This window comes from Zingiber officinale, chromosome 1B, assembly GCF_018446385.1.
Source record: "Zingiber officinale cultivar Zhangliang chromosome 1B, Zo_v1.1, whole genome shotgun sequence".
Taxonomy (NCBI): Eukaryota; Viridiplantae; Streptophyta; class Magnoliopsida; order Zingiberales; family Zingiberaceae; genus Zingiber; species Zingiber officinale.
In genome coordinates, this window is record NC_055986.1 from 168,632,530 (window position 1) to 168,656,700 (window position 24,171).

Genomic DNA, 24,171 nt, shown 5'->3' on the forward strand with positions numbered 1-24,171 from the left:
TTCTCAAATTTTCTATTTCCATTTTCTTGTTTTTTTTAATATAGATAAAAGGAAACCCAATTTTAGTTTAATATCTTATTTTAAAAATGTTTGAAGGTGTTGAAGTATATTGATTTTAATAAATTAAGGGCCGAATTAATATTTTTAAATTTTAAAATTTTGGAGAGGTAAAGTGTAATTTTCTACTCTCCAGGACGCGCTTTTTCTTTTCTCCCTTTTCTATATAAAAAGTTCTGCGCACTGTTCCGTTTCCCAATCTCCGTTTCCCAATCTGCTAGCCGAAGCTCTTCCCCTTCTCCTCCGTCCTGCCGTTGCTATTGCTCGAAGCGGGGGTCGTCGATGGCGGAGCAGTTGACGGATGACCAGATCGCGGAGTTTAAGGAGGCTTTCAGCCTCTTCGACAAGGACGGCGACGGTCCGATTTCCCTTTCCTTTCCCCTTTTGTGGCTTGTCCTTGGATCTCGTTCCTTTATTTTCTTCTTCGTTCACTGATTTTCTGGTCAGTGGTATTGTTCCTCTATTTTTTTTAATGGATTCTCTGTGGACGGATCGGTGCTATCGGCCTTTTGCTAGATCGACCTGACTATAGGGATCTGCCTGACGCTTCTCTATGGTTTGCTCGATCTATGCAGGGCAGGTTAGGGGTTTTGTTGATATCCTCGATTGAACTGATGGATTGCCCTCGGGTTGATTAGATTTAGCTTACTCTTCTACTCGATCTGCTTAGACAGATTTGTTCGTATCTAAGTCCTTACATAGTCGCACCCGTATCCTACACCATAATTGCCTTGGGTTGGTTAGTCAACGCTAAAGTTGAAATTTTAGTAAAAGGCCGCTGTTAAATAAGCCTCAAAATTCGTATTTTTTTTTATAATTATAGTATTCAATATAAGAAAATATCATCAACAGGTCCATCCTGATTTATGTTCGTTTGACGAGAAAAGGACCTTAGTTGATCGTTTGTATAATGAAAGGTCAGAAACTAGTCTTAATCTTGTCCAGTCCATTTTACTTTCTTGTAGTTGTGACAGCTATATTCTGTTGACTAGCATATCTGCTCTTGCTTATTTTGGATTCCGTTATGTTAAGGTGGGATTTTAAGATTAGATTGTTTATCCATAACTTGTATTATGCAAGTCCCTTCACTTCATTGCAAGACACAGAGTGACTGGAAGAAGGCCAGTGGACTTCAAAGATAGACAGGAATGATATTTATGTTATGTAGGAGGCATCTGATTTCTTGTATCTCTTTTGACTCAAATTTGTTAATATTCAATTGGAGCTTTATTTGCTTTGTCTATCCATTTGGTTGTGATAGTCTAATTCGGTTAATAATATCTTTCTACTATAGAAAATAAGCAAGGAATTAATATTAGTACCATAAATTCCATATCCATATTTGAATAATAGTGATGTCTCATTTCCATTTCAATAGGAGTGAATATAGTACCAATAATTTTATACCCATATTGAAATAATAGTGATGTCTCATTCCCATTTCTATAATGCATGTAATCTGAATGGAGTTGTCCTATTGATCGTTTCACATTTCTCTTTTTTTTTCCATAGAATAATATATGGGTACTTGATAAGATAAACATGAAGCTAAACAGATGAAAGAATGGCGTAATATCTGAACAACTGTAATGTGCAATATAACTAAAATAAATACTAAAACTTAATATGACACGAGTAATGAATATTGAGTTGCTCAATACAATTTAAATCTTGAAGTAACATATTGTGGATATAAAGACAGTGCTTCAAAATAATTTAGTATAATAGCAGACAAAAAGGAGGAAAAAATGTGTCTCATGTATAGCACGCAAAACTTTAAAGAGAACACAAAATTTAAGTTTTACACAACATAAGATATCAACAATTTTATTGATTACATGGTTGATTATAATGCCCTTATATAAAATTTGTAAGCCAAATGAGCAAATTACTCTTTTTTATTGTAATACACTGTTCGGAAATTAAAAAAAAAAGGATTTTGTCATTGAAAATCTCCAATGTCAATTTGCATCCTGTTTCTTCATTCCCCCTGCAAATTATGACAAGTCTGATGAAATGACATTGACCTTTATAAACCTTCTCAAAGCATACTTGTTTACTGAGTTTGTTCAGCTATTTTTGTCTAGTTAGATTGGTAATCTAGTTCTCCTACACTTTTTTAGGTTCGCTAGTTTTCTTTGTTCCATTACATAAGATTGAAGTTCTTGAACTTTTAAAATTTTCAAAAAGTGCACACTTGTTTGTAACTTTTTTTTTATCAGTTTTTTCCCATTATATTATAGGTATAATTCTTTCACGCAAAGTAATTTGTCTGTGTAAAATATTTTCAAGGAAATTTTTTACGAGGAAAATAGATCATTTCTTTGTTTGACGGTGATGCAAGGAAAATATTTCCCTTCTGATCTTTACTTCCATGACCTTGAAGCTGGGGTTCACTTCACTACTCGCAACTACTTGCCAGCTTGCCAATGGTGAGGCTGCCTGCTTGATCCTTGCTTGTGAATGTTTGCGATGCCGCTTCTACTACTTGTTGCCACTTAGGTTGTCTGCTCATGATTGAACTCTTTGTGAGTGCAACTTCTTCCTGGTGTGATTAACTAGGCTGAGGTCCAGTGGAGTTCCAGATGGGCTTTAGAGGATTGTTCACTGGGTAGAGGACATCTAGGATTTGTGGATGGGATTGGTGTCAATGGAGGTGTTCGGGTGGGAGTAGCTCGCATAGAAGTGATCAAAGCAACTAAAGTAGACGATGGGGTATGGGGTGGGTGTGATGGATGGGGAAGGGAAGTCTTCATTGGCCATCGACCAACATGATATTTTTCATTGTGTAAAAAAATAAATAAATATGATAATCTCAGTTAGTTTCATTGATTATTTTTGGGGTGACCGGTTCGATCCCATGGAAGTTTTCCATCGGCCACTAGGATAAATCGGAAAGCGCACGTGGCGGCCAGCCCAGAAGCTCAGCATCCTTTGATTACGCCCCCCATTTGGAGGAAAAATTCCTGCAAATATGTCGTAGTTGGGGTTCGAACCGTGGGTGTTTCGGAGACAACCTGGATGTCTTACCGCAGCACCATGACCCCGGGGACAGATGTTTGATTAATTTTAGCTAGCACTTGCAATTAACTCCGGACTGGAATATGTTTGATGAATTTGTTCTTAAAAATTCTTAATCTATGATGCTTTCTATTTTTTATCAGATTGATAGTTTATTATTGAATGACATATTGCTTATTTGTCATCATGCTGGAATTAGGTAACTAAACATATATCCATTTTGTTCGTCAAGAGCCTATAATGCATGTTCTTTTGCAAACTATTTTGATAGTTATTTTTTCTATTTGGATGAAACTTAATCAGGCTGTATAACAACCAAGGAGCTTGGGACTGTGATGCGATCATTAGGGCAGAATCCTACCGAAGCAGAGCTGCAGGACATGCTCAACGAGGTCGACGCCGACGGCAATGGAACTATCGATTTCCCAGAGTTCCTCAACCTGATGGCACGCAAGATGAAGGACACCGACTCCGAGGAGGAGCTCCGGGAGGCCTTCAGAGTGTTCGACAAGGATCAGAACGGCTTCATTTCCGCCGCCGAGCTTCGTCATGTCATGACCAACCTCGGGGAGAAATTGACCGACGAGGAGGTCGACGAGATGATCCGCGAAGCCGATGTGGACGGTGATGGCCAGATCAACTACGACGAGTTCGTTAAAGTCATGATGGCCAAGTGAGGAGATGATGCCGTATGCTGTGTTAATCTATCTCATTTCCCTAGATCATGCTTAAATTCTTCTTGCATTTTGACTGATTGTTATCTTTATTATGTGTGTGAAATTTTACACAACTTCAATTTCAGTCTCTTTTTTCATGATTCATCAAAAAGGAAGAAAGGATATTTAAAAGCCTTCCGTCCTTTTCTTCTTCCCATGAATCCCCAGTAGATGAGGCACGTAGGCAAGCAGCATAATGCTGCCTACCATGGGCCCTAGCTTCTGCTTTAGATTACACTGCCGTGTCAGATTGTGTCGAAATCTTTGGATAAGGATAATTCCAGTGTATGCCAGTGCTTTACCCTATCAATAATCCACTTTGACTTTTCTTGCTCCCATGAATCCCCAGAAGATGAGGACACGTAGGCAAGCAGCATAATCTGCCTACCATGGGCCCCAGCTTCTGCTTTAGATTCCACTGCCGTGTCAGATTGTGTCGGAATCTTTGGATAAAGGATAATTCCAGTAATGCTAGTGCTTTACACTTTCAATAATCCTCTTTGACTTTTGGATCATGTTGATGATACCCTCTATCCGTCAGTTTCTATCATTAATGGTGCAAAACTTATTTCAATGATAGAAACTTATTTCTCTGGACTTTATGATCAATAATTTTTAACTCAAATTTACAGATACATAATATATCAAATTAAAATCTATTAAAAATTTACATTTATTATTAAATATAATCTATATAAAAATTATTATTTAAAATCTTCTCAAAGATTACAAATAATATTTATCATTATGTTAACTATTTAAAATAGTTATTTAATTAATATTCAACCATTTATATTTTTTCATTCCTTTTTCTAAAATTATGAATTTTAAATGTTTATTTCTTAATATTCTACTTAATCAAGGAAATCAATATCCAATCTATTGATCCAATCTTGATCCTAAATAAATCAATATCCAATCTACTGATCCAATCCTGACCCTAGGTCGATCTGGTATAGTATAGGATCACAATTCTATATGATCTTCATCACTTGGGAAGGAAAGAAGACAAAGAGGTAATAGAATTCTGCAGAAAAGAGCATTATGCTTTTGCTTAATTTATACAGCTCCAAGAGAATATATATTTATCTATATACTACATTTGCAGCATTACATGATTCCTTGCCTTCCACTAAAAATATGCAAGGAGGAATCATTTTAGTAGGGAGAAACAGGATACTTAATGAAAGAATCACAAAGGAGAACATGATGATCAGGTCCAGTTCATGTTGTTCTGCTCCAAAATAGGCGAAAACAATAAACAATCAAGAAATTGCACACACACTTTTATATGTAGCACAATAGGTGTTCCTACTTAAGCTTGTTCTTGCCCATCCTCAGATATCCAAACAACATCCTTGAGGCTGCTGGAGAGGTTCTTGTAAAACTGCAGGGCAGAGAAGTGATTGTAGAATCAGCCAATTCGAGTTCGATTTGTTTATGATTTGTTAGCTATGAAAAATGCACCACCAACTTCCAAAAAAGCTCAGAATATGGGAAGAACTTAGCTGAGGTTTCAGTTGGTCTACCTTGTGGAATTCTAGAGTGTCTCCTTTAGCTTTTCGTACCTCGACCATATGCAGAGATGGAGCGACTTGGAATACCTACAAGTGCATTGGAACAACCATTAGCAAAATGGAATCTTGCAGTCTCTCGGCGAAAAATGATGTTTCTTTAGAATGACCTCAGTTGCAACTTTGAGATTTCCCTTCCTTCCAGCTTTTATATTTTCTAGCCTCATCTGAACAATGAGAAATGCAAATTAAATATACTTCTTTCACCGTATTTCTTGCATCTTCTTCGTATTAAACCTCGTCTCGTATTAGTCCTAATTACTTTGAGCAGATAACAAATATTATATCTCTTGTTTGAGCTCTAGGCTATGCTATATCACTGCTTCAGCTTGTATTCAGTATTCAGATAGCTTGAATCCTTTTTTTTTCTTGTAGAACATACCTTGTAGTTCTTCTTCTGAACATCGAATCCAAGTGGCTTTGCGGCCTCTTCGATCTTATCTATAATCTCTTTCGCTGGGCTTGTTGATGTGAATCTTGTTTCTCTTTTAAATTCCTGTTTCAAAGAGGAATACTAAATGAAGCCTGATTATGAGTTGATGCACAAGAAGCTACCAAAAGACAGCACACTGTTTTCATTTTCATGAAAAATAATTGAAATTTAGTTGAACATCTGAACCTGCTCTGGGTCGAACAAATTGCCGAGATCTAGCCCTTTTGACATTGAGATCAGTTCAAATGCATTCATCGATGTTGGTTGCTCCTCTTTCTTCTCTGTCACATGATGCTCCTGCAACAGCAAGTGCAGATTAGCTTCACACAAGATAAGATCATATTCATCGCGTGCTCTGTCGCAAAAATGTTTACTAGAAACATTGGCCGAGGTTGCCAGTGAGACTCACTTCCGAATCCTTGAAAACAGCATCAACATCATCTGAATTTCCAGAGTAATTCTCCTCAAAAACCGGAGGCTTGTAGCCTTTCTTGAACCATTCATCCTCCAATATCTCCGAAATAGTTACTCGCTGAAATTAGTTTGAAAGGAGCATGTGGTTTTTACAACTCAAACAAATCGAAAGAAAGGCAAATGCATTTTTGCATTCAATCAAAATATGTGATACTAACAAAAAAGAAAGCAAAAGAAATCAAATGTAACAAATTGGATGATAAGGAAGGTTTAATACTAAGATCATTATAAACAAAGTCCTTACCGTCAATGGATTCGGGTCTAAAATTTTCGCCAACAATCTCATAGCGCCAAAGGAAAGCCAAGATGGACATGTGTATTCAGCAGATGAAATCTGCAAGTAAAATAAAAATGAGCATAATTTTCAAGAATGTAATGTGATGCAGTAACCCTGTTTACAATGTAATGCTCACTTTCTTGTACAAGGTGATAATATTAGAATCCTCAAAGGGCAGGTAACCTGCAAGCAGCACAAATAGGATGACTCCACAAGACCATAAATCTGCAGTTGCTCCGTCATAGCCTCTATCATTGAGAACCTAATACGAAGAACAAAATTATTTTAGACAGAGTATCAGATTTGATCTTCAAAGTAGTTCAAAACATATCGTCACGAGATAGTTATCTTGACCTCTGGAGCAACATAATTTGGAGTGCCACAAGTGGTATGAAGTAAGCCATCATCCTGGAACAAACATTAAAAAAATTTGAAGCTTAATTGGATGATTACAAATCGAAAAATATTAAGAAATTATCCACTGATCAAAATGAAGTTTACCCTGACTTGCTGTGATAATGCACTTAATCCGAAGTCTGAAACTTTCAGGTTACCGTAAGCATCGAGTAGTAAGTTTTCTGGCTGCAGAAATGCATTTAACACAATTAATATTGCTCAAAGACTTGAACAATTCATCGTCATAAGGATGTGTGTGGTTAGTCTACTTTCAGATCGCGATGGTAAACTCCCCTGCTATGGCAATAATCAACCGCATTGATAAGTTGTTGGAAATATCTTCGTGCTTCGTCTTCCCTCATACGACCATGGTTTACCTACATGATATATCAGACTAGAATGAGAAGTATATGAATGGTGATAATTTGAGTTTCTAAGAAAAATCAAAGTTTTGAGATAAGTTTTAAGCTAATAAGATTTAACATGATCTCAAAAAGGTCCTATGTTTGAATTCATTGGCGTCGGTAGTATATACTCTTTATCAAATCGCGTTATGAGACAACATTATATTCCCTATGGCTTGAGCATCTATGTTCTTTCTAGAGAAGAAAATTGTCCTAAGGAAATTGATGCATCAAAATTTGCTCTTACTATTTTGTCAAAAAGCTCTCCCCCGGTAGCAAATTCTAGTATAATGAAAATCTTCGATTTGCTTCCCATCACCTGGAATAGGGAAAACATTAATCAGCTAAGTGAATGAACATTTCTCGAAGAAGAAATTGACAGAAAGTGCTTATTCCTGCATCTATGTGTGTGTGTGTTTATTGCCTAGTTCTTGTAAGTGTGAATCAATTGAGAGATTAATGCATGGACCGCAAGACTCTAGTTGATGATCACCGACCAAACTACAGTAGCATGTCACTAGATGATAACTAAAATGAATTGTGAAATAGACGTCACGAGGGACAAGGAAAGCATCACAATGCCACTTTTCCAACTAGGATAGTGTTACCAAAATTATCACATAGTGAGACTAGAAATAAGGTCGAAAGCAAAATCAGACCTCATAGATGCGAACAACATTAGGATGCTTTATTAACTTCATAGTAGCTACTTCTCGCTTGATCTGCACAAAGAATTTACTGTTAGTAAACTTGAAATTTGTCAAGAGACGATCAAGGAAGACTTAACAAAGCTACTTCTATGGTGGCAAGAAACAAAAATATTCAGAAAAAAAAAAGATAATAGTAGTGCATTTTAAGTTTTCAAATGCATCTGCCTATACATGCAGGACTCAATTGTCTGAAATCAGCACAAAGGCGCCAATGTTATCATGCATTCACACACATTGGGATTAGGTTACTGCGAAAATAGTTTTGCAGATGTTATAAAGGAAAAAAAAACAAACTTAGCACATAAGGAAGTAAAAAATTTCAGGAAAATTTAGCCACCTGTTCGACTAATTTGTGTTTGAGAACTTTCTCCTTGTCAAGAATCTTGATGGCAACAGGTTCTCCAGTTTCGATATTCCTTGCAAACTTGACCTTAGCAAATGTTCCTTCCCCGATCGTGCGTCCCAGCTCATATTTACCAACTCTCCGTTTGATCTTAGTTGTATTCATTCCTTGTCTCTCCTTAAGAGTTATGCTTTCTCCTATGTTTGTCAATGCTTGATCTTAATTCAAAAAAGTCCTAATTCCACGACTCAATTTATTCTGCAAAAAATTCTTGGATCAAAGCATGCACAGCATAAAAAAGGCAGAGCTGAAGACATAGCATCAGCGTCTAAAAAGAAGACAAGAAGATTTTGCAAGATACCAAGTATAATCATCAGCTTAAGCAACAAAAAATAGCACAAATGATAGCAAATGAAGGATATATTGTTGTGAAACAACAGGAACCTGATAAAATGGCACAGAGCTGAAGCAGATCTTACAAAAGACCAAAAACCAGTAAGATCTTGTCAAATAGAAGAAGAAAGCTTGATCTTTGTGGTTGGTACCACCTGATTCAACAAGGGAAAAAGCAATAATGTTGGAGCGAATGATCGAGCAAAGCCAAAAAAGAGAGAGAGAGAGAGAATAATTTCCAGTCTTAGCAGGAGGAAAAGGCAACCAAACAACCTTTGATTCAACAAGGATGAAGGGAAACAGAGAGAGAACTGAAACTTACCTTCTTACCTATCCAGGAATCAAAGAAAATGAGTCCTGAAATGGCCAGATGCTGCAAAATATTGACAAGATCCACAGAACGACAACCCCTTTGACCAGTATGATTGTTTGGGGACACCAGACTTGAGCAGTAAAAAGATTTGGAGGCTGTAGGGAAGCAGCAGCCAACAGCAGTGTGGCTGTTGATACTCACAACAAATTGTTCAAGGTGAAAAACAAGAGAGAAGGAACAGCAAAAATCAGGAGGATCAGCAAAAGCCAAGGCCGAAGACAACAAGCATGTGGATGTGGTGCTCATCCACAATTCCATTCAAAGTCGCAGGGTAGTCCTTCGTCGAGCCACCATCACTCACAACAAGACAAAAAACCCTTCACTGCAGCTCTCCTCTCGCTCTCTCTCACTTCTTTTTTCCATTTTTTCTTTTTTCCAGATTTTCACAGAACTGTAAGCCTCTCGTTACTTACACTTCAACAAAAGCTGTCAGTCACATGCATGTTTTGCTTGTTTTCCACCTGAGAATTAAGCTCCTCTTCTCCAACTTCATTGTTTAATCAGTGCAATAACATATCAAGGATTAGTTGAAGGTTTAGAGATTGAATTAATCATTGAACTTTCAAAGCAGGGAATGCATGCGTCAAAGATAGGATTCAACAATTGATAGGTTGATCATGTTTCATGCAGCCGTTCAGATAGATATGGTAGCTTGTTTGTAATGATTCCTTAGGAATAAAAAAAGAAGAACAAGTTTTAAAATATTATATGTGACTATTTTAAATTTAGAAAAATGGATGTTTATCATCCAAGAAAGCGATCAAGAGGATAACAAATAATAGGAAAGAAAGTAAGTTCATTATAATATTTTTCACGTGTTTAAAAAAAAATGAATGAATGAATGAATGAGGAGAATTGATAGTATTTTATTGAGGAAGATTTTTTTTTAGTAAATGTGATGCATAAAATAAAAACACTGCCGTAGTAAATAAGTTGGGATTTTTTTTAAAAAAAAGTTAGTATTTTAAAACGGGATTAATATTTATAGACCAGATTAAATAGAAAAATTATATACTAGTTTTAAAATATTAATTATTTACACCAACCAGTCACACTCATGCATTTAATTATCGTCATCGATTGAACGGGTCCCCCTAAATGATTCCAAAAAATTATAATTTTTTAAAATATTTTCTAGAGTGTTTTACCCACCCTAACACGCTTTTCATAATTGAGAATTATCAATATATTTGAGCAAAAATAAATAAAAAAAAGTGTGATTAATTAATTTTTTTAGTATTTTTGATTTTTTGAATTAGTTTTATAAAATAGATAATATTTTATAAAGAATTGGTTCGTCAGAAAGCTGATGGCCATGTGGCAAATAAGGATGGGCACTTTAAAAAATAATGAAAAATGTTTTAAAAAAAACATACTCTCATCTTTTTAATTTATTTTTCTAAAAAAATGAAAATAATTTCTCAATCAAACAAGGCTTTCTTATCTCCTGTACTTCCTTTTATAATAAGTTTTAAATATACCGATAAGTGCACGAAAGTTTAAGAGGATGAGGAGGAGATAGGCAAGCAGGGATGATAATTCCGTGAGAATTTTACTTTTTCAAAATTTATAAATTATTTTTTTATATTTAATTTATTTTTATTGATGCAGACATGAAATAAAATTTTTTGAGATAATCTTTATGTCCTTAGGAGGTATAGAGATGCATATAAGTTTATAATTATGATAAAAGATGAATACGCTCATCCCTAGTGATATATAGAAGTTAACAATGTCAAGTGATCATTACAAATGAGCAAGCTTTGAAATTATTAAAGTATTAATGATAAACGTTAGATGATACTAACTTGACTATAATATTTAATCCCAAGTAAACAGTCAAAATAAGGATTGTACATAATTTTAACTTTAGCTGAATAAGAATCAACATTGGCAGATGATCTTATAATTAAGGTCAACTCTATAATACACTAACAAATTCACCAAAAGATTGAAAAGGTTAGATATAGTTTATTTTTCTATAACAGTTCTATGTCAATTTCAATATTTACTTTTATATTCACAATAATTTTATTGTACTAATCTAAATATTGTGGAAGTAAAACTTTTGTTTTAAGCTCAAGCTTCAATTATTGAGACATGTGAAAGGGCATATTACCTATGTCAAAAAATATTTAAGTTAATACAATTTTAAATAAAACATTTACCATATTCAAAAAGATAACTTTACTTTTGTTAGGAAAGAACAATTCACAAACGATCAGATCATAATATTAAAAGCATGTGTAGTAAAAAATATCAAATTTACTAAGAGAAAAAAGATATGAGATCTCTTACTTAATAAAATAATAGTTTATCTTTCAAATCTTCTCTCCTGAGATAGCCAACCATAAAATTCACATTCTATATGCTAATCATAAAAGGAAGATAAATTTTCCTGGTTTCATAAGAAAAAAATTATTAGCACCTCAATCAATGATCACCATATATCTACTACAAGTTAAATAAAAAAAGAGTTGAAAAAAGAAAAATAGAAAAGGATGCACCTTCTCCTCGAAAACTTAACAAAATAATTACAGAATGACCTTTTAAAAACTGATACAAAGTGCAAACATAATATTCTATCAACAATTGTAATTTCCAAAGTATAGTCACAACAATAATCAAAGACAAGAAGATAGACATCTGATTTCCATTCGAATCTCTTATGTATTGTATGAGTATTATAATAACCTCCATTGATATCAACTAGTAACTCATTCAAATCAAGAATAATTAACTTTTTTCTTAAAAATCTTAATTTTTTCTATATAAGGAACCACAAATTTGAATTTGCGACCTAATCCTTAGTCATATTAGAAGGCATGATATGATGACTTTCTGATGAAGAAGCAAATAGTTTCTCCTCTAAATCAAGAGTGTTTGTATTTATCATTGATAGTTTATTTCATATATTTTAATTCATCTTCAATGCCTAAGGTAGATGTCTTTTTAAAAGTATTCCCAGAAGAATCATTACCAAACTTGTTCTCTAATCCAAATGAGAAATTAGCACATTCTTCATTATGTGAATCCAACCGATTATGTTATTTTATGGGTAAATTTGGAGAAGGTGGTCCTTGTGTTAAATTTCTAATTGGTGATGGAGGCACACTTCGTCCTTCCTTCAGGCCAGGCTTCTAAAAAGACAACATCATATTGACGTGCCACATCAGAGCTGTAAACAATATGCTTTGCAACTACACTGTTGTCGGCTAATTTAGGGGTTAGAAGCGACGGATGAATACGTCGGTTGTTGGCATTAAGATTTTGGAAATAATTTAGCGACTGAAGTTATTTCGATCGATAATAATAGTGAGATGATTATAATTCATTTGTTATACCAAAGTATAATTCGGTTTATAACAATCAAATTATAATTCAGTTGCTAGTTTAGGGTTTAAGAAGATAGACACTCGATTTTTATCCAACTCTCTTATGTGATGTGTGAGTATTATAATAACCCTAATTGATATTAGCTAGTAACCCATTCAGATTAAGAACAATTAACCTTTTCTTGAAAATCTCAATATTTTTCTGTATAAGAAAGCATAAATTTGAATTTATGACCTGATCCTTGGTTATATAAGAAGATATGCAACTAAATTATAATTCAGTCTCTAGTTTAGGGTTTAGAAGTGATGGAAAGACGGGTCGGGTGGTGCCATTAGGATTTTAGAGCTACTATAGTAACTAAAATATAATTCGATTCCTAAATAGCAACGGAATTTAATTTCATCATTATTTAATAACCAGAATACTATATCAGTCGCTAAATTAGCAATGGAATTAAATTCTATCACTAATTCTATCAATGTTCGAGGATTTTTGTAGTGTCGGGCTCATCTTTGTTCCATAATTTTTTTAGTACCTTGGAAAGAAGTGGTTTAATAATGTTATCAATGGTCACACATCCCATATCAATGCATTTTTTTTGGTCCTATATGAAACACGGAAACTGCCTTCAGAAATTTAGTCCACGAACATGATATAAAATTTTTTTGAGGTAATCTTTATGTTCTTAGGAAGTATAGAGGTGCACAGAAACTAACAATGTTAAGTGACCATTGTAAATAAGTCAGGTCTAAAATTATCAAAGAGCCTTAACGATAAAAGTTAGATGGATAAGATGACATTATTTACTAGTTTGGTTATAATACCTACCAGTAAGTAAACAGTCAAAGCAAGGATTGTGCATAACTTTGATTTTGGCAAAATAAAAATAAAAATGGGTAGAAGGCCTTGCAATTAAGGTCAACTTCATAATGTGTTGGTCCAAGGAGCACCAGATGATCGAATCTGAGTTTTGATATTGACAAAATGTTCAAAGTTAAGTTTTACTATTGCATTGATAAGTTTGACTAAGTTGTTGGAATGTATACTAAAAGTCTAGCTTTTTGTATAAATATTTACTTAGAAATAAGAATCATATTAGTCAAATATCTACATTTATAAGCTAAGTGTAGTTGTTCAATTAATTTATATTGTAAATAACATGGTGTGTGGTGTCACACACAGAAGATTATGTTATCAATTCCTTATAAATTATAAACAGTAGCTCACGACTAAGATGAAAAGGAATAAATCATTCGAATAGTCATAGTGTAATTTGGTATTAGTTTATCTTAACTATAAAATTACACTAGTACACTCTGAGTGTATTGAGCATGATCATTTAAGGAAAGTTCTTTTTATACTGACTGCATAAAAGAATAAGACCTTTGTTATTATAGAAGTGTGTGCTCTTAATCATAATATAATAATAAACACATATACTCAATATCCATTTCTTTAATTTATCAAAGGATGCGATTTAGTTCGATAAATCAATAGACCCGATAAGTTGAGAAATGGTATTATTTATATGGTGTGTTGTTGATTATAGAATGAAATTGTGTCCTAATAATCTAGGTTGATAATGTCCCCAAGAGGAGCTCATAAGGATTGTCATGTAAACCCTGCAGGTGGACTTAGTCCGACATGACGATAAGGTTGAGTGGTACTACTCTTAGAGCCAGATATTAATTAAGTGAGTTGTCAGTAACTCATTTAATTAGTGGGCATTCGATATCTTAAACACAGGGAGATTAACACACTCATGATAAAGAGGAGCTCATATAGTAATATGGGATTGGTACAGTAGTTCAATAGTAACTCTTTAGTGGAATAAGATATTATTAATGAACTCGAGTTGGGTGTTTGGGGTGAACACGGGAAGCTCAAGTTCATCGGGAGACCAAAACCAATTCCTCCTCTCGGTCCCTGTCGTAGCCTCTTATTTATAAAGTGTTATACCCACCCATACCCACCTTCTTACCCACCTTAAGGTGGCCGACCAAGCCTAGCTTGGAGCCCAAGCTAGGGCCGGCCAAACCAAGGTGAGTTAGTTTCAAGAGGTGGTTGACCCTACCTTGAACCCAAGCATAGGTGGCCAACCACAACACAATAAAAGGATTTTAATTTTTAAAATCTTTCTTATGTGGAAGCCATGGTTTTAAAAGAGAGTTTAAAATTTAAATTTTTTCTTTTATAGTTTTCTACAAAAGATTAAGAGAAAGGTTTGATATCTTTCCTTATTTATAGTTAAAAGGAAGATTTTAATTTTTCATAAAACTTTCCTTTTTAGCCATCCTAATGATTTTAAAAGAGAGTTTTAAAATTTAAATCTTTCCTTTTATAGTTTCTACAAAAGATTAAGAAAAGATTTGATATCTTTCCTTATTTGTAGATTGAAAGAAGGTTTTTAATTTTAGAGAAAACTTTCCTTTTTGTAAATCATCCACATGTTTTAATAGAGAGATTTTAATTTATAAAAATTTCCTCTTATGACCAACCATAAAGGGAATTTTTAAAAGAGAAATTTTTATTAAAAAATTCCGGAAACAAATTAGGAAGTTTTAATTTTGTGTTTAAAACTTTCCTTATTTGGAGGAGATTATAGAGGTTAGCCATTAGAAGTTTGATAAGGAAATTTTAATTAAATTTTCCTTTTTAAACATTGGCAAGGAATATAAGGAAATTTTATTTATAAAATTTTCCTTATTTGCCAAGACCAAGGAATATAAAAGAGAGAGTAGAGGTGTCTCACCTTATAACACATAATCTAGTATTCCTCTCTTCTATTCATTGGTGGTGTGGTCGGCCCTCTCATCCTTTATCTTCTCCTATTCTTCTTCCTTGGTGACTGCCGGCATCTCATCTCAAGGAGCTTGGTGGTGACCGGATCTTGTTAGAGGAAGGAGAAGAGATAGGATACTTTGTTTCTAGCATCCCTTGGAGCTTGGTGGTAGTGGTCGAACCTCATCTTCTCTTGGAGTTCTTGTGGTGGCCGAAACTTACTTGGAGAAGAAGGAAGCTTGGGTGGATTCTCGTCTCGGTAGATCGTCGCCCACACGACGTCCGAGATAAGAAGAGGAATACGACAGAAGATCGTGAGGTCTATAAGCTATAAAAGGTATAACTAGTTATTAGTTTCCGCATCATAACTAGTTCATCCTTTTATTTAGATCTTGAAATATCAAACACAAGAGGCTAATGAATCTAGGTAATCGAATTTATGTTTTCAATTTTGTGTTTCTTTTATTTTTTGAACTTGTGATTCGATTGTTCTTTTTGGTTAAACCTAGGGTTACTATAAGGAAATTAAATATTAAATTTCGTTGAAAGGCTTTGTCTAGGAAGTGGTGGATTCTCCCATACCCAAGAAGGCCTAGTGCCTCGTCATGTTTAACCTGGAAGTCGATCTCTGAAATTAATATTTAATTGAATTTGTAACATAGGTGGATTTAGATCAATAATGTTAAGCATCGTTTGCAATCTAAGTCTAAACCACTAAGAACAGATAGATTGAATTTGGGATCAATAATGTTAAGTTCCGTTTGCGATTCCAAATTTAATTTATAAAGAACACAATATGTTGTTAGGAATGGTTCAGGACTTGTACAAAATTTTTGTACAGAGAAATCGGTACGATATTCCCAGTAGCAACCAACATAAGTGTGCAGGAAAGTCCTAAGTGATTTTAGGCAAGGTGAAAGTCCTAGTGAACACTATTGGGGTTGCAAGGTTGCAAACATAGTCTCACATTGAAAACACATGGGAAAGATCATGGGTTTATAAGAGAAAGATATCTCTATTTAGCATGAGGCCTTTTGGGGAGAGCCCAAGAGCAAAACCATGAGGGTTTAGACCTAAAGTGGACAATATCATGCAATTGTAGAGATATTTAAATTCTTTTCGATCCTACAAGTGGTATTAGAGTCTGGACTGCCAGAAGGTTTAACCGCCGACTGTGCACAAGAGCTATGATCTGATTGAGCCATGTGTAGGGATGTAAATGAACCAAGCCGCACGTAAGCTATTCGAAGCTCGTTTGAGCTTGTTTAATGAGGCTCGTTAAGATAAACAAATCAAGCTTAAGTTTCGCAATGCTCAACTCATTAGCTCGTGAACACGTTTATTAAGCTCATGAATCAACTTTTAAATAAAAAAAATGATAGTTTTGATATTGAATTTCTAAATTTTACACTCTACTTATGAAAAATATTGATAAAATATATTCAATTTATTTATTATAATAAAATTATAAATTTTAATAAGAATATTATAATTTTATATAAATATATAATTTAGTTTTTAATGAATATTTAAATTTATAATCTATATTTATTAAACTCGTTTAGGCTCGATAAAAGCTTGAATAAGCTTGTGAGCCATGAATATATTCGTTAAATAAAGCTCGAGCTCGGCTCGATTATAAACGAGTCAAGCTCAAACATTTAAGAGTTCGGCTCGGATCGGCTCGATTACACCCCTAGCCATGTGGGTATAATATTGACCTCGAACAAAGAAAGTGGGGGCTCCTATGTTCGGATCAAGAGGACTAGACACATTGAAAACACATGGGAAAGATCATGGGTTTATAAGAGAATAATATCTCCATTTGGCATGAGGCCTTTTGGGGAGAGCCCAAGAGCAAAACCATGAGGGCTTAGGCCCAAAATGGACAATATCATGCAATTATGAAGATATCTAAATTTTTTTCGATCCTACAAACACTAGACAAGTGGAAAGTCCTAACTGTGGCTAGGCAAGAAAGTCTTGGTCCATGAAACTGGGTGAAGTCTTGACAAGTCGAGGACACTAAGTGGAAGTCCTGGAGGTCGCGGACACCAAGCGAAAGACTGGATGGGTTGGGGTTCGTACGTCCAGTGGAAAGTCCTAAGGTCTCGTGTGCTGAGCAAAAGTCAAAACGGTCTGGAGGATCACTTTGGCAAAAGATAAACTCTCCTAAAAGGAGTAGATGAGGATGTGTTCCCCGTTGAGGGAATAGTAGGTTCGGTCTGACCGAAAGTTTCAATGAAACTCAAAGTCAGGATCAAACAGTCCAGAGACTATCAAATATCACTCTTCTTTGCATATTATTACTGATTTTTCTAACTTTGTGGTGCAGGTGATTGAAATGGCATGATATCTAGAAAGTAGGGAATCCAAGCGCCTAGATAGAATCCAGGAGAGTCTAAACGCCCAGAGTTGCTCCAGACACCTGGGTCAGTGTTTAAGGTGGAGCGCTTCGGGTGATAGTCTATGTCACACAAGGCACTCGAATGGTCCAAGTGCCCGAAACGGTCCAAGCACCCAAACTGGGCAAAATTCATCTTAAAACTGTGGTGTCATGCTTCGGTTGGCCAACCTACATCAGCGATCTAGGCACTCAGACCGGTTCAGGCACTCGAAGATGGATAAAACTTGTTGGATGAAGTTTCAACAAGAGCACGCCACATCAGCCCTATGGGGCACCCGAGGAGGAGTCCAGATGCTCGGATGGGGTTGTAAAAGGATGGCTCAATTAGAACCTTGAGCACATCAACTGAAACAACTTTCTCTCCTATGTGCTGCTCCAGAAATGACTTTACGACACTGAAATGCTTCTTCGACAACCAAAAGCTCGTAACTTTAATTCTTTAAGTTGTCGGTATAATTTTGTTTACAGCATATAAATTATTATAGTTCTTGTACTTAAATTTTATAAATTCATTTGAACTATTAGTGGATTTCCCAATGAAAGTGATCGTTGATCATAAGCCTTGGAGTAGGAGTCGTCATATGCTCAAAACCAAGTAAAATCAACTCATGTTTGCTTGACTTCTTGTTTTCTTCCTTTACTTCCTTATTTTCACTGGGTTCTCTCTCGATAGTTATAATCGAAAAAGTGAAAAAGTTATGAACGCTATTCACAGCTCCTCCCTCTAGCACTTTTGATCCAACGCAATACACTAACAAATCTACCAAAAGCTTTGAAAATGATAAAAATATTCATTTTTCTGCAATGGTTCTATACCAACTTCAATATTTCCTTTTCTGTTCATCATCACTTTATCATGTTAATCTAAATATAGTCGAAGTGAAACTTCTGTTTCAGCTCAAGTTTCAACTATTGAGACATGTTAAAGTACATATTATCTATGTCAAGGAATCTTAAAGTTTATACAATTTTCAATAACACATTTATCATATTTAAAAAGAAAGCTTTACTTTCATTAGGAAAGAACAATTCATAGAAAATTAGTTCACAAAATTAAAAGCATGTCTAGTATAAAAATTTTAAATTTTCTAAGAGAAGAAAGATATGAGATCTTTTATCCAACAAAATAATAATTTATGTTTCAAATCTCCCATGAGATAGTCAGCCACAAAATTCACATTATATCTGCTAATCATAAAATAAAAAATTCTCCTAGTGTCATCAGGAAAATTATTGGCATCTCAATCAATGATCATCATACAACTACTACAACCTAAATAAATAAAAAAGTTGAAAAAAAATAAAACAATAAATGATGCACCTTCTCCTCGAAGACTAGATAAACACCTATATTAAATCTCTCAAAATAAAACTTAAGAAAATCCCCACAGAATAATCTTTTGAAAATTGATACAAAGTGTAAACAAAATTTCTATCAACAATTGCAATTTCCAAAGCAGTCACAACAATAATGAAAGACAAGAAAATATACATATGATTTCCATTCGGCTCTCTTATGTGTTGTATGAGATTATAATAACCCCAATTGATATCAGCCAGTAATTCATTCAGATCAAGAACAATTAACATTTTTATTAAAAATCTCAATTTTTTCTGTATAAGGAAGAACAACTTTTGAATTTGTGACCTAGACTTTGGTCATATCAGAAGACATGATATGACTTTCTGACAAAGAAGTAACATGATATGACTTTCTAACAAAGAAGCAAGTAGTTTCTCCTCCTAATTAGAGTGTTTGTATTTATTATCAATAGTTGATTTCATATATTTTGATTCATCTTTAGTGTTTAAGGTAGATGTCTTTTTAAAAGTATTCCCTAATGAATAATTACCAAACTTGTTATCTAATTTAAATGAGAAATTATCACATTCTTCATTATGTGAATCCCACCGATAATGTTTCTTCATGGGTAAATTTGGAGAATATAGTCCTTGTATTAAATTTCTAATTGGTGATGGAGGCACATTTCCTCCTTCCTTCAAGCTAGACTAAAGGGACTGGCTTCTAAAAAGACAACATCATATTAACGTGTCACACTAGAGCTATCAACAGTATGCTTTGCTACTCCACTGTTGACAGTTAATTTAGGGGTTAGGGGCGATGGATGGATGCGTCGGGTGTTGGCATTGGGATTTTAAAAATAATCTAGTGACCAAATTAAAGTTATTTTGATCGCTAATAATAGCGATAGAATTATAATTCATTCGCTATACCGAATTATAATTTGGTTGCTAATATAACGACAGAATAATAATTCAGTCGCTAGTTTAGGATTTAGGGGCGATGAAGGGATGGGTTGGGTGGTGCTATTGAGATTTTATAGCTAATATTGTGACCGAATTATAATTCGGTTGCAAATAACAACGAAATTAAATTCCGTCGTTATTTAGCTATCGGAATAATATCAATCGCTAAATTAGCAAATGGAATTAAAATTACATCGATGTTTGAGAATATTCTTGTAGTGTTAGGCTTATCTTTGTTCCATAATTTGTTTAATTTCTTGAAAAGAAGTAGCTTATCAATGTTATCAATGGTCACGCAGCCTATATCAATGTATTTTCATTGAACACAAAGAGGAAATTACCTTCGGAAATTTAGTTCGAGGACATGAAATAAAATTTTTTGAGATAATCTTTATCTCCTTAGGAAGTATAGAGATGTACAAAAACTAACAATGTTAAGAGACCATTGCCAATGAGTCAAGTTTAAAATTATTAAAGAGTCTTAAGGATAAAAGTTAAATGGATAAGATAACATTATTTACTAGCTTGACTGTAATACTTAACAGTAAGTAAATAGTCAAAGTAAGGATTGTGCATAACTTTGACTTTGGCGGAACAAAAATCAACATTGGTAGAAGGTCTTGCGATCAAGGTCAACTCCATAATATACTAACAAATCCACCAAAAGTATTGAAAATGCTAGAAATCATTCATTTTTCTGTAACAGTTCTATGTCAACTTCAATATTTACTTTTATGTTCACCATGACTTTTATGATGCTAATCTAAATATTGTCAAAGTGAAACTTCTATTTTAAGCTCAAGCTTCAACTATTGAGACATGTTAAAGGACATATTATCTATGTCAAGGAATCTTTATATTAATACAATTTTAAATAAAACATTTAACATATTTAAAAAGCTAGCTTTACTTTCGTTAGAAAAGAAGAACTCATAGAAAATAAGATCACAAGATTAAAAGCATGTCTGGTATAAAATTTTCAAATTTTACAAGAGAAGAAGATATGAGATCACTTATCCAATAAAATAACAGTTTATGTTTTAAATCTCTCATGAGATAGTCAACCACAAAATCCACATGGTATCTACTAATCATAAAATAAAGATAAATTCTCCTAGTGTCATAAGGAAAAATTATTGACATCTCAATCAATTATCACCATACAACTACTATAATCTAAATAAAAGAAACATTGAAAAGTGAAAACCAATAAAGGATGCACTTTCTTCTCGAAGACCAGACACCTACATTAAATCTCTTAAAACAAAACTTAAAAAAATCATCACAGAAGGGCCTTTTGAAAATTGATACAAATTGCAAACAGAATATTCATAAGCAATTGCAATTTCCAAAGTATAGTTACAACAATAATCAAAGACAAGAAAATAGATTCCTGATTTCCATTCGACTCTCTTATGTGTTGTATGAATATTATAATAATCCCAATTGATATTAGCCCATAAACCATTCAGATAAAAAATAATGAACCTTTTTTCTTGAAAATCTTAATTTTTATGTATAAGGAAGCACAAAATCTGAATTTGTGACCTAGTCCTTGGTCATATTAGAAGACATGATATGACTTTCTGATAAAGAAGCAAGTAGTTTCTCCTCTTGATTAGAGTGTTTGTATTTATCATCGATAGTTGATTTTGCAAATTCTGATTCATCTTTAGTGCTTAAGGTAGATGTCTTTTTAAAAGTGTTTCCTGATGAATTGTTACCAAACTTGTTCTCTAATTCAAATAAGAAATTATCACATTCTTCATTATGTGAATCCAACCGATTATGTTGCTTCATGGGTAAATTTGGAAAAGGTAGTCCTTGTATTAAATTTCTAATGGGTGATGAAGGCACTCTTCCTCCTTCCTTCAGACCAGATTGAAGGAACTTTAGGTTGGCTTCTAAAGAGACAACATCATATTGATTTGTCACGCTAGATCTGTCAATAGTGTGCTTTGCAACTACACTGTTGGCAGTTAATTTAGAGGTTAGGGGAGAAGGATGGATGCGTCAAGTGTTGACATTAGGATTTTAGAAATAATTTAGTTACAGAAGTTATCTCGATCACTAATAATAGCGACCAAATTATAATTTGGTTGCTAGTTTAGAGATTACGGGTGACGGAGGGATGGGTCGGGTGGTGTCATTGGGATTTTAGGTCTAATATAGCGACCGAATTAAAATTCGATCGCTACATAACAATGGAGTTAAATTCCGTCGTTACTTAGTGATCGAATTAATCTATCAGTCTCTAAATTAGTGACAAAATTAAATTCTGTCACTAATTTTGTCATTGTTCGAGGATATTCTTGTAGTGTCAGACTCATCTCTATTCCATAATTTGTTTAGTTCCTTGAGAAGAAGTGGTTTATCAATGTTATCAATGGTCACACAACCCATATCAATGCATTTTTATCAGTCCTAAATGAAACACAGGTCAAACAACCCATAATCATGCATTTTTATCGGTCCTAAATGAAACACAGAGGAAATCTCCGTCAGAAATTTTTTGGAGACATGAAATACAATTTTTTGAGGTAATCTTTGTGTCATTATGAAGTATAGATGTGGACAGTAACTAACAATGTCAAGTGACCATTATACATGAGTCAAGTCTAAAATTATTAAAGGGTTATAAAAGTTAGATGGATAGGATGACATTATTTACTAGTTTGTCTATAATAGCTAACCATAAGTAAATAGTCAAAGTAAGGATTGTGCATAACTTTGACTTTGACTGAACAAAAATATACATTGGTAGAAGGCCTTGCAATCAAGGTCAACTCCATAATACATTAACAAATCCACCAAAAGCATTGAAAAGGCTAGAAATAGTTCATTTTTCTACCACAATTCTATGTCAACTTCAATATTTGCTTTTATGTTCACCATAATTTTATTGTACTAATCTAAATATTATCAAAGTGAAACTTCTATTTTTAGCTCAAGGTTCAACTATTGAGACATGTTAAAGGACATATAAATAAGATAACTTTATTTTCATTAGGAAAGAAGAATTCATAAAAAAATCAGATCACAAGATTAAAAGCATGCTTAGTACAAAAATTTCAAATTTTCCAAGAGAAAAAAATATGAAATCATTTACCCAACAAAATAATAATTTATGTTTCAAATCTCTCATGATATAGTCAATCACAGAATCCACGTTTGCTAATCATAAAACAAAGATAAATTCTCCTAGTGGCACAAGGAAAAATTATTGACACCCCAATCAATAATCACCATACAATTACTACAACCTAAATAAAAAAAAAGTTTATAAAAAAAAATAGTAGAAGATGCACCTTCTCTTCGAAGATCAGACACCTATATTAAATCTCTCAAAACAAAACTTAAGAAAATTATCACAGAAGGGTCTTTTGAAAACTGATACAAAGTGTAAACAGAATATCCTTCAGCGGTCACAATTTCCAAAGCATAGTTATAACAATAATCAAAGATAAAAAAAGATAGACACTTGATTTCCATCCAACTCTCTCATGTGTTGTATAAGCATTATAATAACCTCAATTGGTATTAACTAGTAACCCGTTTAGATAAAGAACGATCAACTTTTTTTCTTGAATATCTCAATTTTTCTGTATTATGAATCACAAAATTTGAATTTGCGACCTAGTGCTTGGTCATGTCAAAAGACATGATATGACTTTCTGACAAAGAAGCGAGTAGTTTCTTCTCCTGATCAAAGTGTTTGTATTTATTATTGATAGTTGATTTCACAAATTCTAATTCATGTTCGATGTCCAAGATAGTTGTCTTTTTAAAAGTGTTCCTTGATGAATCATTACCAAACTTGTTTTGTAATCTAAATGAGAAATTAGCACATTCTTCATTATGTGAATTCAGCCAATTATGTTGCTTCATGGGTAAATTTAGAGAAGATAGTCCTTATATTAAATTTCTAATTGGTGATGGAGGTATACTTCCTCTTTCCTTCAGGTCAAACTTAAGGGACTTTAGCCTAACTTCTAAAGAGCCAACATCATATTGACATGACACACTAGAGTCCTAAACAATCTGCTTTGCAACGACATTATTGGCAGCTAATTTAGGAGTTAGGGGTAACGGATGGACACGCCGAGTGTTGGCATTGAGAATTTAGAAATAATTTAGCGACCGAAGTTATTTTAATTGCTAATAATAGCGATCGAATTATATTTTGGTAGCTAGTTTAGGGTTTGTAG

At 33.8% G+C, this 24,171-nt stretch overlaps 2 protein-coding genes across 6 annotated transcripts; one reads left to right on the forward strand and one right to left on the reverse strand.

The window, feature by feature from the left end:
- The first annotated feature begins 230 nt into the window (after positions 1-230).
- Positions 231-3,879, forward strand: LOC121990861 (calmodulin-3-like). The gene is made up of 2 exons (XM_042544923.1): positions 231-415; positions 3,382-3,879. The coding sequence occupies exons 1-2, from the start codon at positions 340-342 to the stop codon at positions 3,753-3,755; spliced, it is 450 nt and encodes a 149-aa protein (XP_042400857.1). The 5' UTR covers positions 231-339; the 3' UTR covers positions 3,756-3,879.
- Positions 3,880-4,816: 937 nt separating this feature from the next.
- Positions 4,817-9,437, reverse strand: LOC121990822 (CBL-interacting protein kinase 32-like). Of its 5 annotated transcripts, none has more exons than XM_042544889.1 (16): positions 9,121-9,437; positions 8,850-8,953; positions 8,400-8,663; positions 8,012-8,074; positions 7,600-7,671; positions 7,218-7,325; positions 7,054-7,134; positions 6,907-6,960; positions 6,689-6,814; positions 6,520-6,609; positions 6,211-6,333; positions 5,988-6,098; positions 5,751-5,864; positions 5,479-5,535; positions 5,324-5,398; positions 4,817-5,181 (listed from the first exon to the last, which is right to left on the reverse strand). In XM_042544889.1, exons 3-16 carry the CDS (start codon positions 8,568-8,570, stop codon positions 5,110-5,112), a joined length of 1,317 nt encoding a protein of 438 aa, XP_042400823.1. In that variant the 5' UTR covers positions 8,571-8,663; positions 8,850-8,953; positions 9,121-9,437; the 3' UTR covers positions 4,817-5,109. The 5 variants fall into 5 exon arrangements, with proteins under 5 accessions (XP_042400823.1, XP_042400827.1, XP_042400830.1 ...); XM_042544893.1 differs by having other exon boundaries at positions 9,129-9,436; XM_042544896.1 differs by lacking the exon at positions 9,121-9,437 and adding an exon at positions 9,072-9,090.
- Between the last annotated feature and the right edge of the window lie 14,734 nt (positions 9,438-24,171).

Bases quoted from the DNA above. Each gene is read 5' to 3' on its own strand.
- LOC121990861 (XM_042544923.1), top strand. From the start codon at position 340: ATGGCGGAGCAGTTGACGGATGACCAGATCGCGGAGTTTAAGGAGGCT. The intron at 416-3,381 runs GTCCGATTTCCC...AAACTTAATCAG, and splicing joins CTTCGACAAGGACGGCGACG to GCTGTATAACAACCAAGGAG.
- LOC121990822 (XM_042544907.1), bottom strand. From the start codon at position 8,570: ATGAATACAACTAAGATCAAACGGAGAGTTGGTAAATATGAGCTGGGA. The intron at 6,610-6,688 runs GTGAGCATTACA...TTTTACTTGCAG, and splicing joins TTATCACCTTGTACAAGAAA to ATTTCATCTGCTGAATACAC. The intron at 5,182-5,323 runs GTAGACCAACTG...TCTGCCCTGCAG, and splicing joins ACACTCTAGAATTCCACAAG to TTTTACAAGAACCTCTCCAG.